The 17,443-nt window shown below is 43.0% G+C and overlaps 1 protein-coding gene across 1 annotated transcript in view; it reads right to left on the bottom strand.

Annotated features, from left to right (window-relative positions):
- MAP1A (microtubule associated protein 1A) overlaps positions 1-11,758 on the bottom strand; it is a 56,661-nt gene extending 44,903 nt beyond the window's left edge. Inside the window, 2 exon segments of the mRNA XM_017836182.1 lie at positions 7,022-7,123; positions 11,631-11,758. Coding sequence (XP_017691671.1) covers positions 7,022-7,123; positions 11,631-11,742 — 214 coding nt within the window. The 5' untranslated portion in view covers positions 11,743-11,758.
- Positions 11,759-17,443: the final 5,685 nt, after the last annotated feature.

Here is a 17,443-nt window from a genome sequence, read left to right as displayed (position 1 = left end):
CCTGCCACCATTGCCAGGGTGCACAAGCACCTAGTGCTGATGGCATGGCCTGTTTCTCTGGCATCTGGCACATTAACACCACCCATTACTCTGCGCTGGAGCAGTGAGATAGGGCACATTTGCTGTCTGTGAGTGGCTTTCTACCCCATGAAGCCACCATGGGAAGTACGGCAGAACCTGACAGCCAAACCACGAGATTGCATTCGGTAAGGGCTCAGCCTTGGTCCTCAGCCCCTGAACGACAGCAGCATGGAGCACCCAAAGCTACTGAGTGGAAAACTTGGGTGAACAGGAATTGAGAGCAGCTGATCACAGACTCAGTCCGTGAGCCCACACCAGTACCGGGGATTCTTTAAAAGCAAAGGAAGTGAGTTGGGGAGCTGCATTCACAGCACAGTAGAGGGAAACAGATCAAAAAAATCTGTCAGAAAATTATACACAGCTGCTGAAACTGTCACATATTAAAGATTATTTTCCTACTTAATCCTTCTTCCCCTTGGCTCATCTTGTTTGCCTTAGCAAGGTCCAGTTGACAAGGACTGGAAAAGCCTATTCTAAGCCACTGCATTAGGAATACTAGAGAAAAGTGCATAGAGCTATGGCAAAATAACGATACACAACACATTCACAAGGCTTTCCTTACCAAAATCTAGATGTGACTGATGCCAGAATCCTAGCAGCATTCACAACAAACCCCAAACCAAAAACAAACACCAAAAAACCCAAAACCCAAACCACCCAAAGCTTGTATTAACTTGTACTAAGTATCTCTAGTTCTAACACCTCTGCTAAACATGGAGCAACATGAAGACTCCAAAAGCAGCATGTATTAGAACTTGTCTTATTTGGGAGGTCCCTCTGTCACAGCAGCTGCTGTGCTTACAATGCACATGGCCACCAAGAGAATGCTGCCTTCGTCAAGCTAAAAATATGTCACTGCAACACAAAAAAAATAAAGCCAAACCCACAAATACCAACAACCCTCCCCCCTGCCCTTATTCTGTGTGCAACTACTGTGATGGACAACATGAAATAGTTACTGGAGCACAGTTTAAAGAACTCTTCTGCATCATACAGATCATCCATTAACCATTATAAAATTAACAGCTCTCAGTCACTGGACAAGATGGAGCAAATGTCTTCAACAGCCTTTGCTGGTTTTCTGCTGGCACTGAGTGGAAGCATATGTCCCCTCCCCCCCCCTTTTTTTTTGTTCTTAACTGGCTCACTCAGAATTTTTGAACGCTTATTAAAAAAACAATGAACAGAGAATAAATCTACATCATCAACGTAAAGAAAACGCTTCTCTAGGCAAAAAAAAAACCAAAAACCCAACAAACCAACAGCAACCACAAAAAAAAAAACCAACAGAAGCATTAAAATGGGTTACATACTAAAAGATGGCAGGTGTCTTGCTGAGGAAAAAAAATAAAATTAAAAAAACTTATATAAAGTTGATAAAAACCACACCTGCAACCCTTGAAATGCCCGAGTTGTCAGAAAAAATGCCGTCTGCACACTCAGATGCTGAACTCTAACTGTCATTGCAGCTTTCCATCAAGAGGCCCCAGCCTCCAGCCCCTGGGCCAGCCATGCACAGGCCTCAGCCCAGTTTTGTGGAAGCCAGCCAGATTCCAGATGCTGCTGAAGTCTGGAGTGCAGGTAGGAGGGGTTTGCTTTGTGGTGATATCACTCAAGAACAAGAGTTAAGGATAAGAATTGGAAATCTTATAGTTTCAAGTATTAAAAGAAATCATATAAGCACCACACCATAAATAGGGCCCACAATTATAAAAAGGCAGTAACACTGAGTATTCACTAAAATAAAGAATCCAATATTTTGCTAAAGTTCATAAGTAATGGACCTTGTTTGCAGGTGATCAGTTTTTTCAATTCTTTAAAAGTTTCATGAACTCCATGAGGGAAAAAGATCTGGGAGAACAATGAGTGCTGTTGCTCCTTATGAAGATCATAAAGTGTTGTGTCTATCAATTCAGGTTTAGCATAGAAAACCAAAATGATTAAAATGTTCAAACAGTGGCATTATCATAATAGACTCAAAAGGAACTCTCCAATTTAGGAAAAAAAATAAAATAGAAAAAAAAGTCAAAGCTAGAAGATGGGGTCATTACCTCTCAAATGGTAGAAGCTAGGGAGCACCCAGGAAAGCTAGATCAAATAAAAACAGAAGAGGAATTTCTTCTCCAGATAGCAGTCAGTGAATTTCAGAAACATGCTGCTACACGTGACTGTGGAGGCAGATAGCATTTGTAGAGTCTAGATTCAAGAGGAATCAAACAGCTTTTACTAGAAGGAGTTGCTCATGGTCTGAACATCCCTCATTCTGGCATTGTGCATAGATAGGGAGGGACCTATAAGGGGGAAAGGGCAATCATTGGGGCTTGGTAGACCCCTGATCTGAACCAGTAAGGCATTTCCTTTGATCTTACTTGCTTTTAAAAAGTTGAACAGAATTTTCCCCTCAATATTCAGCAGAGGAGCTTAACAGAACCAGAGCAGCTGTGAAAAATCACTTCTTCCATAGGAATGATGCTTCCCATGAATAGATCTGTACGTTTCATTGAAGCCTCAGCAATTTCAAATATACAATAAATACATACAGAAATGTGAGTTGCACAGGGTCAGTTTAAAGCTTACATGAATTTTAGGGCAAAAGAAGCACCATTTGCCCTTTCAGTCAGTAAAACCATTTGGGCAGAACAGCACAAAAGCAAGAAACTGTTGTTTGCTGAGCCTCTGCCCAGCTGAAGTGCAAAATAGCTTATTGGGGCTCTAGTTTCTTATCTTCCCCGTAACTTTTGGGTGTCATAGTGAGAACCACAGCACTCATGGCAGGAACAAAGGAACAGTTTGAAATACAAAAGGCAAACAGATTAAGCCTGACAACTCCTTGGCCCGACGGGCTAAAGCAGGGTCAGTATGCTGGCATCAGATGTGTGAAATGCAGACCAGTGTTATTTGCCAAAGAGAACCCTGAGGATATGTAGTTCACATGTAGTCCAGAGAAGCTCTCTTACCATTAAAACATCTGCTAAAGATGGTAAAAGCAGCATTTTGAAATTAAGTTTTATATATGTGGTCTTTCATGTTTTCGCTTTTGTGCTATCTCATTTTAAAACTAAGCTCTGCAGGTCAAATAGAGCCAAAAATATCCAGTAAATATTCCCGTTCTGTATTTGAAAGAAATAAAAATATATTTTAAAGACGATCAAATTTTAACAGTAATGGTGGTGGGAGATTGCAGCAGTCAGACCCAGTAAATGCAAAAAGATAATTTCTGTACAAGATCTAAGATTGACTAAGAAGCTCTCAGGTTCCAATCTGAACTCCAGCACCCTGGCATTTAAGTCCTAGAAGACTGGAAAACCCATCAGCAGTAAAGATTCAAATAGAAATACTACATTAATGTCAATCAGCATGGCTTTACAGAAAATATGACCTTACTTCTTAATAAAAAGTAAATAAGCTTGTCAAAATCTCAAAGGTTGTACTGATATAGTACAATCATTATTTCATAAGGCATGTCATGTAAGTCTGCACTGTGATTCATGCTGCTCACTGTATCCATAGACAACCTGAAAAGGAGGAAAGAGCAATGCTTGGGATTGTTGCAGCCACATGTGCTAACGAGAAAGGGCTGCACTTACAGCATGGGAAACTCTATTTTAGGAGACTGCAATTGATGGGATCTTTAAGGTCATGCTCAGTGTGGTTACTATGAGAGTAAATACAGCCCTCAAACACATGAGGAAGAAGCACAGAAGCTGACAAATGCTCACTTTGGTATTTCTCTGGTCAGAAGTACGTTGGCAGACAAAAGATGCAGGACAGTTAATTGCTCAAGGACTGCAAATCACATCCAAAGTTCAAAGAATCATTGTTGCATCTGTGAAAAAAAAAAGAGTGCTAGCTACTGACTTTTTTGCTACCTGAACGTGCAAATTAAGGATATAGCAGTCCTTTTATTAACAAAATCCGTCACTGAATGATCTATGTTACAGAAGTCTCTCTAGCAAGAGGCCACAGCTGTAAGGAACATACACTTTCACTGTAATTTAATTTTCACAAGCAATTGGTCTTTTGCCTCCTGTCTAAAACAGCTTTTGCTTGAACACACAACCTTATCATCTGTACTGTCTAGAAGCTATGATTTGAATAAACAAGGCAGCTTTTTTTACTGTCATGCACTTGATACTGATCACTGAAGACTAACTAAGCAGTGCAGTGGAAAAAGTACATGGCATAAACTGACCCTCCAAGCCATTCCACGTTCCAGGAAGAAGATGAATCACTTGCACAAGTAAAAACATTGACCTATATTTGTTACTGTAAAAGGAAGATCAAATTCAGACTTCGAGACTAAGACGTGCATGGTGGGCTTGTGTATTTGCCTTTGCGTCCTATCAGATTTGTAACTTAATATCAACCTGGTTTGTGCCAGGAGTAAAACTCCCTGTCCTTTCACTGTTGCAAAGCTGAATTCACAGAAGCACAGAACAGCCCAGGTTGTAAGGGATCTTCAGAAGATAACCTGGTTCAACTTCTCATGGGAAAAGACACATAAATTGTATTATCTAGCACCCTGTCCAATTACATCCTGAAAACCTCCAGTGATGAGGACTCTACCATGACCCTTGGGAGGTTTTTCCTGTGACTGATTGTTCTCACAGGAGAAAAAAAATAATTCCCATTGAATTGAATACTCTCCCAATGCAACTTGCCCCTTGTGAAGGGAAAGCCTCCATCCTCTTTGTAGCTGCCTGTATGTTCCAGAGAGGCAATAAAACAGATTCTTCCCCTGGTCTGAGTTAAAAGCCTTCTAGGAGTGCTCATCTAAAAAGGCAGCTGCCTTTAGGAACTGTAATGTAACTTCACCACATTCTCAGTGAGCTGTGGCAGATGTATCCTCAACTGGCACTAAATGTAAAACAAAGGCATCAGTAGGATGTGAAGGATGACTATTAGGTTGAACATGAAAGGCTTCAGAGCCTGAAGGTCATCTTCCTGCAAGGCAGCTAGTTATTAGACTCTTACACAAACCCTCATGGCTTTCAGCATAAAGCATTAAGTTCGCAAAGAAAAATGCAAGCTAATACTCAAAAGTGTTTAATAGTTCTCATAATCCTTTTACAGAGGCAAGAAAAGTATATATCAATGTTTCATTATTTCAAGAATTTGTTCCATCAAATTCAACCTGAATGGTATTTTTTTAATCACTTGATTTTCAATTATGTCATTAGTTATTTATAAAAAGTTTTTTGAAGGCCAACACAAAGTATAATTTGAAAGAAAAGATCACTGGGATGGCTGTTGAGCTATTTTAAATCCCCTAGTCAAACTGAAAGCAGCTTAAGTGGAGTTAAGTCCACCGCTAAGCACATCAGAAACAGGCGCAGCTGAGAGCTGGCTACACTTTTCCTTTCCCCAAAAATGTACTAGAGAAAAGAGATCCTGTGCAGAGCTAGCAGGAATGTGTAGTCCCACAGGAAACTCTGCAGATGTACAATGATGGCAAGGGGCTCTGACGAAGAGTGGCAGCATGCCTAGTACCATGTTAAGCTGCAAGCCTCCAGTTCAGGACCAAGTCTCTTACAGACAGTTTACATCAGAATTTCTGTTTACTACCCATCCTTCTCTCAGTAACTTCTACGTACCAAAGCCTGGCCCCTAAATCTGTGGCCTATAGGCTTCCTTAAACAGACTTCAGGGACTTAGATTCCCAAAACATTTTTGCCTGGTAGATTAAATCACTTACCTGTAAGTTTGCTGATCTCTTTAAAGAGCTACAAGACATTTGAAAAGCAGAACTTCCCTTTGCAGAACTCCTCCCAGGTAGACACGAATCCTGCCTTTTATTATAGTTGCTGCTGATTTGCTCAATAGGCCTGATAGTTGGTTAACAGACTTGCAGTTCCTCAGATCCCTCATGGAACTGTCTTCATAGACTGGCAACACGTTCATCACCCTTTGCTCCTCAGAAACCAAGCAAGGGAAGTGAATGGGATACACTTTGCTAATATTAATCCAGATATTTCAACTCTGACTTAGAAGAATTCTTGGGCAAATGTTATACTCACAGTATCTTATTAGTGCTTTGGTCTATTTGTACCACAGGCCCTGTTACAGCTGCTTCAAATTGAGACAACTTCTGCTGAGTGTTTCAATTGATATGTTTCATACAGAGTATTTTAATCCCTAAATGCATACACATGCACACACTGCCTTGCAAGGAGGGTAACTTTTCATTCCCATGTTAAAAAGTCACAGGAGAGTTGAGACCTCTCAGTCAGTGGTACATTTGAGAAGAGTCCAGGTACTTTCTTTCACAGCTGTCCATTAGGAGAACAGCTTTCTCAACTGGAAAAATACATTCAGAAGCTTTGACAACAGTGTAAAACATACAGTGAGCTATAAGACAGTTTTATATAAAATAGATTTCACAACAGTGTCATCTGTGCTTACTATAGTAACTTAACATACATTACGTAAAAGTATTATAATCAGAGTTAAAGCTTTTATCAAGCTAGGTAAGCACACTTTCTAACTGTTAATGTGATTTTTTATAATGCTCTTATTCATTGTTCTCAGAAAGGGAGATAGGCCTTCAAGAAGAGGAATTCAGAAAGTCATCTGACTACTCTTACATACTACTCGCATAGATAGCAAATAGCTAATGAAGTAAAACTATATTGTGCCACCTCAATAAAGTACAGAAGATGGACAGACGAATTCCGACTTACTGGTTTAATAGGCTTTTAAACAGCACATATTTCTATTCAACACCATTCTCTGTAATAAGATACGTAATTCTAAGTTAAATTCATTGCATCAAACATACCTTTAAGATGGTTCTTTAGCATTCAGTTCTGCAGAATCCCAGGCAAACAAGTCACTAATTGAATCACAATCAGTTTTATCCTGTTGTTGTTGTTTTTTTTGGTTTTTTTTTCCCCAGATCCAACAGAAGTAAAAGTTAATGCCTATAAACCAGAAAGCTGACCTTTGACTTCAGAAGAAAACTGAGCCAGATGTCGGGTTACAAAGAGCCGCAGTTGCTGATTCAGGTCACAGTAGAGAGTATTAATGTTCCAGGAACGAATTCCTGGGGAAAAAAAAACAACAGAACAACAAAACAGTGAGCTGTCATTTCATCTACTCCAGAAACACAAACAGAGAAAAAGTTAACAGGACAGACAAGGACCAGTGATGCTCTTCTAGATGACCATACTTAGGATCAAGAAAGCCTTCAGAAGCAGAGGGCTGTAAGTTGCTTATCTTCCATAAAACATTTCTCCCTGAAGGACATGCAGTGAGAAAGTTTTCATTCAACTTGGGCTTCAGGCAAGGGAAGCCAATAAGCTACAAGGGATGAGGCCAAATAAGTTACACTACTGTCTAACCAAGCAAATACATAATGTTAGTTTTACATCTTCTGTGCTGTCCAGCATTGGTCACCTGTAGAGATGGGCTACTGGCTGGTTATGTTACTGACAGCTCAGACACCAGTTTCTCTGCTCTTATAGCCTGTGCATCCTCCAAGTCACAAAAGCTTCCCCACAACTGGCTCTGCCTAATCACTCCTTCAAAGCCCCTAATCCCACTGAGACCCTTTGAGTTTGCTCTTTAATCTATATAGTCTTTGCAAGCTAATTGCCTTCATATCACAGCAGGAAGCTGCGTCTGTTCCCAGAGCAAGTGGCACCAAGCCATACTGGGGAAGTCACCTTCAGACCTCAGTGTGAACAGTTGTACATTCTAGAAGACACCAAACACTACAGACCACAGATCTTCACATCCCAGTAGGGAAGAGCCTCTCCTAGATGGTGCAACACTACACTATGGCACCATGAACAAAACCAGGATATCAGCATGAATCCCTACTCCAGCCTCTGGTGCTCATGCCTGCTGAAGTACAGATGTCAAAGGCCAGACTTCTAAGGTTAACTGAAATAAGAATTTCAGCCCCAGTATTTATTGATGGGGTCCTCCCTAAGAGTTCTTCCACCATCTCTCTTGCATAAAATGCAAAGTTTTATCGCCTCTGATATCTGCTTTCTTTCAAGGGACACGTGTTGATTTTTCGTGCAAACGTCATTCCCATTTACTGCAGTTCTAGTTTTCCAGCTTGTGCAACAGCTTCTGCTGGCCTCTGGCAGGACAGGATCCTCGAGGATACAAGCTCCAGCTTTCTACACATACGAAGACAAAGTTCGTAATCATTGCATCACACAGGTCTCAGGGCCTGTAGCAGCTAAAGAAAACTTCGTGTTTGTTTCTTTTTCTGGTGACACCTGACACAGCAGACTAGTAGAGCTTATTTGTTAGCTGACAGTCTGCTCTGCAGAGTGCACAAAAAACCCTCCGTAAATCCTCTGAACTTAAGAAAAAAAAAAAACAAAACAAAACAGTAAAAACAAACAAGACAAACAACCTACCAGCACCTTTCAGTTTGGACGCGGGATACAAACAAATGAAACATGTAATAAAAGATAGGGAGCAAGAGGGTGAACAAAATGTTTTTCTGTGCTACACTCTTAGACAGCACAATTGTTTAAACAAATGTCCAGTATAAGAGCATCTTAATGCAGTACTGATGAACATTCTGACCTAGACAGGAAAAAGGTAGCACTCTGCAGGGCAAATCCTGCTGACTGTAGCTGCTGTGTCATTGTCATCGTGTCCTATTGCAGCAGTAAGTGCTATTTGAGGTACTGCTACATCTTCTAGGATGAAGAATAGATGCTCTTTCAGAGCAAGGAAAGGGAAGAGTGAAATTATTTCACTCACTGTTGTATTTATTCAACCTTTTTCCCCTACAGGTAATCTGAGGTTACTTATAATCTCTCCCAGTTTGCCACAATTCCAGTTTATCACTCCATGGCACAGGAGTCAGAGCATTGTTGATTAGAATCCTCTGCCATGAGAGTGCAGACTATACCATAATAAGGTTTCTAAACGTTCAAGCTCTTTGCATGTGAAAAGCCTGGGTAAGGGACCATGTGACTCATCAGTTTTCCATCTCATTCCTTATGCCCTTGTGAATGTTTTATTTCCTGCTGAGGTAATTGGCTTAAAAGATTTGGCATTTCCTCCTAATACTAGACCTAGTCTTCCAGATATGGTTTCAAAATTAGACAAAAGTCACACAGGAACAGAAAAAAAGACCATTATTTATTAGACAGCATTTTGGAAAAAGTGTCATTCAAGCATCCCAAGGTTAAAGTCACAGCCTACAAAGCTCTACATCTGTAAAAAAGCAGGTTCTGTAATGTTCTATAGTCACTATTGCATTCTCCTGAACCAAGGTACATAAAGAAGTCTGGATAAAACATACTTCTTGGATCAGTCGGGGCAAGAGATTTATAGACTGAAAAAATCTCTTTGAGTGTTGACTTTGTTGTTTGTTTGGGGGTTTTTGTGCAGACAGGGTGTCACAGCCAATGGAACAGACATAAAACAAACCCCAGCTTTTTCCTCCTTTGTATTCACTGCTCAGCAGCCTGTTCTACCCTCACACAACCCTCATGTGAGCCCTCTCTAGCACCTAACACTTAAGAAACAGGAATCATCCTATGTGTGCCATTTCCACATTTCTTGAAGTCTCTGAATCAAGGGTACAGACATCTGCAAATCATAACAGTTTGACCAGACAGATCTCCAGACTCTGCTGCCATTTTAACCATTCTAGTTTTTCATTTCTTTCTTCCAATTTGCAAATCTTGGTCTATTTCAAGAAGAGGTCATTCTCCCATTTCGTAGTGGGGAAAACTCCTCTAATTTGCTGGAGGTCCTACTCCGCGTCAGTGACAGAGGAAAGATTGAAAACCAGGTTTACAGCTCCCCAAATAGTTCACTTCTACTGTTAGTAAGTTACCAATACTGCTGAAATGGCTCCCTCTCATGCAAATGAAAGAAGTGTTTGCACTTGGCAGAATTTCAGCAGGTTTCTAGTCAGTGAAGGCCAATGGGAGAATTTACTTCTCCTGTGGCAATTACAATTTATGTTGCAAATGATTTTCTTTTTTCTCTGCAATGGGAATTTCCAGGTTATCAGCATATGACTGCAGAATCAGAGTGAAATCCACTAGTTTACAGTCTGATTTGTCACTATTTCAAAGTTTCAGAGAATGGATAAGGGTGTAGGTTGGCACATCAGGTCAGTGAAGTGCCAAGTGAAGATGATCACCCTGTTGTGCAGGAAGCAGTAGCCCCTTCAAAGAGGGTCTTTCAGAGGCCAAATTGTCATAATCTCATCCACCTCTACTGACTAAAGCCATCCCTTGGAAAAGGCATGAAACACCCCTCTTGAAGCAGCTGGTAAGCGGCCTGCCAGCAGAGACAGCTAGAAAATATGAAGCAGAGAAATTAGACAAGATCTGACATTTTTACACCCATCCCTCTCTTAAATTGCACTGTCCATCTGTTCCTCAGTACTGCTGATGCTTGAGAGGAAAACAGTTACAGAAGTATCTCTAATAACATAATTTGGCCAACAGTTATAACTTATCCTTGGCATCTTTCAAATCAATGTGCCTTGGAAATGGGGAGCGGGGGGGAGAAGTGCCCACAGAGACAGAAGGCTGTGACCTTTTTTCTTGAAGATGTACTAACTGCTTATTGGAACAGGGATTCCCTTAAGGTCATGATGTAGATGAGCACCTATCCTTTCTCTTTTTGCTAGAAACTATCAGAAACTGCTGCAAAGGAAGAACTACCATCTCACCACCTCCTCCCTTAATTTTAAACAACACTGTACCTAATATACAAAGACTAATTCATTGCTGAGGCCTCTGGGTGCTATCAGGATATGGATAACAAAGGAGCAAAATGTTATGACAGCCCTATCCTGCACTGTGTCACTCCTGAAGCATAGTGTGAGTGACCTGCTATGTCACTCCCTTACTCTGGTTCATGCAGTCGCTCTGTAGACAAGGAGAAGCCACACCACAACAGAGCCCTGTTCACAGCTGTCCCTGGCACCACAGGGAACAGTCCAACAGAACAATTCCTCCAAGAAGACAGAACTTTGGGGTAAGATGGAAACAAGATGCAATCCATCAACCCACTAATAAAACAGAGACCGAGGGGAAAGAGAACCATGAAATACCTTCAAGCTTTAAGACGTTCAAAAACAGCGTTAACTGCGTGTCACTAAAGCAAATAAAGGAATGCTCAGGGGAGAAAAAAATTCTACAGCCGTGTCCTGCCTGGCTGTCCGCAGGTGCGGCCGGGTCGCTGCATCACGGAGGCCGCCTGCCGCCGCAGAGACCGGGCCCGCACTGCGCCAGGGGCCCGAGCCCCGCCCGACCCCGCGGGGCCTCGCCCGACGCCCGCGGCCTCCGCCCCCGTCTCGCGGCCCCAGTAGCGCCTCGACCCTTCCCGCAGCCGCTGCCTGCGAGGCTCCACCCCTGCCGCCGTCCCTCCGGGAAGAGCGGGAACGAAGCCCTGCGGCGGGACGGTGGTACCGCAGGGCGGGGAGGGCACCGGCAGCTCCGCCTCGGCCCAGGCGGCAGCGGGAACGGCGCGGCAGGCGCGCAGCCCCGCGGCGCTCGGGGGCAGGGGCCGCCCCCGCCTCGCCTCGGGCCCTCCGCCGCGCCTCCGCTGCTCACCGCGCTCCAGGGCCCCGCGCAGCGCGCCCCGCTCCGGCTCCGTCCCGATCTCCCCGATGACGGCGAGCAGCGCGTGCCGCCGCCCTCCCGGCAGCCGCGCCGCCGTGTCCATAGAGACCGGCCCGGCCGCCGTCTCCATGGCAACGCCGCGGCCGCTGCTGCAGCGCGCGCTCACTGGCGCGCGGCTCTTAAAGCGCTCTGAGCCCCTCCCTGATTGGCCGAGCTGGCACGTGGGCCTGAGGTACTGCGGAGAGAGGGCGTGGCCGGCGCCCCCGGGCCCCGCCCCGGGCCCCAGCGCCCCGCCCCCGGACCGCCCCCCGGCCGGCCCCGGGGTCCCGCTGCTCGCCCGGCCCGGCCCGGCCCGGTCGCCCCCGCTCTGCCGGCCCGAGGCCGGTCGTGCCGGCACGGCGGCTGCCGGTGAGCTCCCGGCGCCGAGGCGCGGGGTTTGGTCCCTTCCGTCAGGATGGACAGAGCGGCACAGCGGCAAGCTGAGATGCTCAGACCTTTGAAAGAAGGTGAAGTTGGTTTTGTTTTTAGTTTAGTTTAGAATTTAGTTACTTCAATAGAGAAATCCACGGAAATTTTTAAATGCCTGGTGTTGAGTTTCTGCAATACCCACAATAAATCATGAAAGCCATCAGTGCTAGAGATTCCAAGGCTTGGCAGCATCATGCACCTTCTCTCTCCTCCATTGCAGGGCAGTGAGAAGGTCAGGACTTCATCGCTTCCTGGTGGTTCTTCCTGTTCAAATAAAGACAAGTGTGATGCTCTCCAGCGATAAGTCATGGGATTTCCTGAATTCCAGATACACAAGATGCAAGAATATGACCATTGCTAGCCACCAGTGCAAAACTGGTGAGAGCTGCTCATGGCTGTGCTGACAGGTCACGGTGCAAGCAATTCTTACTGTCTGGGCTGACTGGAGAGGCCCTAACTTAGGGCCCAAGTCCGTGTTGCTCACAATTCTGGCCAGCCAAGCTCCAAAGCAGTTCAATGCAGATGGCCTCAAGCTGAGACAGGGGAGATCCAGACTGGATATCAGAAAACTTTTTTTCACTGTTTGGGTGGTCAGGCATTGAAACAGGTTGCCCAGGGAAGTGGTGGAGTAATCCTCCCTGGAGGTGTTCAAGAGCTGTTTGGATCTGGTGCTGGGTGATGTGGTTTTGGTGGCTTAGGGCTTACAGTGGCAGTGCCAGGTAGATGGTTGGACTGGATGATCTTGAAGGTCTCTTACAACCTTGATGATTCTGTGTTTCTATATGCAAAAGCTAAGCAACCTCAATGTATGAGACTTCTGCATGCTGAACAAGGGAGAGGCACCAGAAAGTAGTTTCAGATTAAAAAACCCATGTCTTTTCTGACAGGAAAGCCAGCTATGGTAAAACAAGTCAGCAATAATGTGAAGCATTTCCTAAAACGGTGTCAGCTTCTGCTCCTGCAGTCCACAAGATTTCCAGAGCTACAGTTTAGGAACTTGATGGGCAGATAAGTCCTGCCCTGTTTTGCTCCCTCATACACACCAAGCCTGCATTGAGGACATACTTGAAACCTCAGAAGGTTCTGACATGTGGACCTATAGCGTCACAGGACTCCAACAGAAGATAACCAGGAAATAAGACAACCACAGAAAGGGAGGAAAATACAGAATATTTATCTCTGCAGGCTACAATTGATGTTACTAGCTTAGGGAGTTTTCTCAAACTGAGATCTTAAAAGGTGCTCTAGCTCTCAACATAAATTAGGAGATGATGCAATAAGTCTTTTTCACATTAAATTGTAGTGACATCACTGGCTATGATCTTTATGAAATAGAGAATTAATGTATCAAAAGAGTTTAATTTATTTCTCTGTGTTGTAACCTGCATAGCAGCAACAATTTAGTTTGTCTTGGGGATTGCACTGATCAGGTAGATATGTAAATAAAGCAATAAACCTGCAAATAAACGCCAGCATACATTAAATTCTGTTATGAAAGTAGAATTGCAGATCATGGAAGGAAAACATGACAACAAAACACAAAGACGAAAGATTTTCAGATATTTTGATACCAGCTAGTAGAAGTACCTTCTGTTTTCAGGTGATTCAGTCGTGCTGCTTATTTTTGACATGGTAGCTTTCCAGAGCTGCAGCTTTTCACTGCAGTGCAGAGATACTCCTCCAGCTGGCTTTCTGCCAAGTAGAAATGAAACAGGAGACATGCAAATTGGAGTGAAAGCTTAACAAAAGAATATCCAAACACAGAGACTAGAATCTCTGGGGAAGACTTTCTGGTGATGGGATCCATTTGCATTCTTCTCCTGTGCCATCAGGTCATAGAACGATGGCATTTCTGTTGATTTCTGATGTGGATCAGAGCTGTCCGTGGGCACGGTAGAATTGCGGTAGAATAGGCTTGAGTACTAGTGTGTGTGCGCTGCATAAGGCAGTGAAGTAAGGGATTTCCAGCCTATGAAGTTCCTCCTTCTCCCTGTAAATTCACACTCTGGAACCATATAATAGACCTGTATCGCAATTATGGTGTAAAATTCTGCTTTCATGCACTGCAGCAGTAGCTGGCACACCCATGAAATACCAAAAGCTGACTGGGCTGATTGCAGATATTAGAGGTCCTGACAAACATCACAGAAGAAGAGTGGCAAAAGAAGACTAAAGGATTACCTCAAACAATGGAGGATGATGAATCACAGGTAAATGATATCTATAAAAATGGATTTAGAAAGTAGGATCAAAATAGCGTAAAAAGGACTTTCATATCATGGGAAGAACAATCTACACAATTTCAATTTCTCAGTCCTGTAGCCTGGGACGATGACTTCCTGTCCTCACCAGCTAAAAATATCCGTATGAATAAAAGTTCTAAATCATACTTAAATGGCAATTCTTCTTTGAAGCCAAGGTGATTTTTAATCAATTAAATATTAAATACAAAGTGGCCAGAATTCTTACATTTTTGTTTAATCTTTCCTCATAACTAAAGCCAGTCAAAAAAAAATAGCTGAAATGGTCAGGCAAAGCACAAGCATAAAAAATGAGCACAAATGGAATATTACTAAGATTTTTTTTTTGCAGACTAAACTGTGTGGGTTGCCAGCAGCCTTACTGAGCAGTGCAAAGAAATAATAATGCAACACTCTCCACCATAACTGTGTATATGTCTTTCACAACTTCCTCTGTTCAAGTAAAGCCATGCATTTGGCATTAACAAATTTGACCACCTGGACTGAGCTCTCAATTTTGTCCTACCCAGGTTCATGCAAAAGTATTGAATTGCAGAAAAACGAGACCGGAAGGACATCCCGGAGATAATCTAATCCAGTTTCCTATTTCAGACTAAGATCAACTATACCCCTTTGCTACTACTTTAAAAAAAAAAAGTCTTAAATGTTAGAGATTGCATAATTTTTAGAACTTCTTTAGCCTTTTTAAATATTTTGGCTTATTTCTATTTTGTCTTATGTTAATTTAAATCTGCTTCAGTTCACAAAAACAAATTCACAGTTGTGCTCTAAGGTGAGAAACAAATTATTTGCCATCCCCTTTTTTCTCTCTGACAACTGTTAGGATAGCCAAATCCTTTGTAATCTTCTCAGTAGACGTAGGGTTTAGCTTAGGCCTTGCCAGTGCAGAGTACAGGAATTATTTTATGCATGTAATGTATCCATTCTACACACAAGTATAATGCTTGCTGTTTGCACCTTTTCCTGTGGCAGCAGCATGACACTGACTCAGTTTGTCAGGGACTGTGACCACCATTGCTCTGTTTTACAGAAATGCCACATAGTCCAGCAGCCCCACCCTGATTTTGTGCAGTCAGTTATTTCCTTTTGTAGAATATTGTTCTTACCTGCATTGTACTTTGTCCATTTTTCAGACCGTTTAAAAAAAACTTTCTTCTACTTCTTCTAGTCCCTCTCAGTGTCAGACGGTTGTGAATTAATAAGTGTACTCTTTATTTTGTGACCAAGGTGGTAAAAGAAAACAGTGAACTGACCAGGAAAAATGCATCGATGTTTGAACCCTCACTCAAATGTATTTGTTTTGACACAGAATTGGTGATTATTACTTTCCGAGGATGGATATTACTGAAATTTCATCACAGCCATGCTTCCCTAGTTTGCTTATGAGAATCTCATATAGATACTGCTAAAAGTCTTACTATGGTAAAGTAGTTATTCTGTCACTTCTGTTCTGTTGCTCTGACATCAGATTGATATTATACACCTTGTCTTTAGAGATCTATGTTGGCTGTTAACTACTCTCCTTGTTATCTTCTAGATACAAAATAGTAATTTGCCTGAGGATTTGTTATCAAAGTTTTCAAGGAATTGAAGGGAATTTTGAGAGAGAATGACTGGCATATTTGCCACTTCTAGTCTTCAGATACCTCATTATCCTCTGTGAGTTTTGAAAGGTAACTGTTAACACTTCTAAGATAACATTTCAATAATACAGCTCAATATGTGGCAAAGGAGCATCTTCTGGGAGCTGAACAACCAGACACTAAAGCAACCCTCCTGTGTTGCAATTGTAAATATTTGTAGCCCATTTAATATTCTTAACGTGCATGCACAAACTTGGATTTCACATTACACACAAATCTATAACACAAACTCATATTTACAGTGTTTCACTATGTGCAACTTTTTGTCTATAAAGTTGCATAATAACAGTTTCTTCTAGGCCAGGTACCATTTTTTCAGACTTCTGTGGTTTTTGTTCTACAACAGGGTTTTAAATAAAATATATAGAATTCTCATGTATAAAATACAGAGAGGTGCAGAAATAAAAAATGGGAACTTGCAAAAGGGGATTTAAATTAGTCTGTTGGTTGGAGATTATTAATAGCGATTATTGTATTTTAGTGTCTTAAATCTTGCTAAATACTCAGTGAGTTAAGTGGAAGTAATCTTAAAAGAAATAGTTAAGATCACTTCCAAAGGGGGGGTGGAATTGTTGCAAATGATATCACTTTCCTAAAATTTTTATTAATGGTAGCAGTTAGCTAGATTCCTTTTTTATCCTGCAGACTTTTGTCAGTTTGATCTTTAAATCATCAAAGCTTTCTGTGGACTAGCTCTGATAAGCTTTAGTAAACAAAGCTTGCGGGAGTTGAAGGTCAGACATCTTGGATCTTGAATTTGTGGTCCTTCAAAGACATGTTGGAGTAACCAGAAAATATAGCAGGAATTACCAAGGACATTATAGCCTGAAAGTTGGAGACTCTCTGACTAAGGAAGAATTACAAGAGAACCAAAGAATGTGGACCAAATATTAGCCAATAAGGGATAGAATACTAATTAAATGAAGAGAATGGTGTAACTTAGAACCAATGCATGTTAATTTCTTTATTTGCTAAAATGTATAAATATGCGAAAAGTCTTGAAAGGAATATAGGTAGCTGGAATGATTCGCTACATATCTTTGGCCAGAATAAAGCAATGCCTGGCTCACTAACAGCCCCGCGGCCTCCGCCGGTCCCGCTGCCCGAGTCAATCCCAGCGCCGCCGCCCCTCGCGCGTTTCCCCGGTAACGGCGCGGGGCGGGCGGGTCGCGCGCGCCAATGGGCGCGCGGCAAGATGGCGGCGGCGGGAAGCGGGGCGTAGGGCCGGGCCGGGCCGGGCTCCCACGGGCTTCTGGGCTCCGCCGCCGGCGGCGCCCTGCATGGAGCGCGGCGGCGGCAGCGGCGGCAGCCAGCTGGACCCCGGCTTCTCGCAGCAGGACACACCCCGCCTCATCGTGGAGGACTCGCAGCCCCAGGGCGCGGGCGCGGAGGCGGACGCGGAGCAGGCCTGGCTCGGCGTGCTGGCCCGCCG

Source organism: Lepidothrix coronata, unplaced genomic scaffold (assembly GCF_001604755.1).
Source record: "Lepidothrix coronata isolate B3197 unplaced genomic scaffold, Lepidothrix_coronata-1.0 Scaffold272, whole genome shotgun sequence".
Lineage (NCBI taxonomy): Eukaryota > Metazoa > Chordata > Aves > Passeriformes > Pipridae > Lepidothrix > Lepidothrix coronata.
This window is presented reverse-complemented; position numbering and strand designations above follow the sequence as displayed.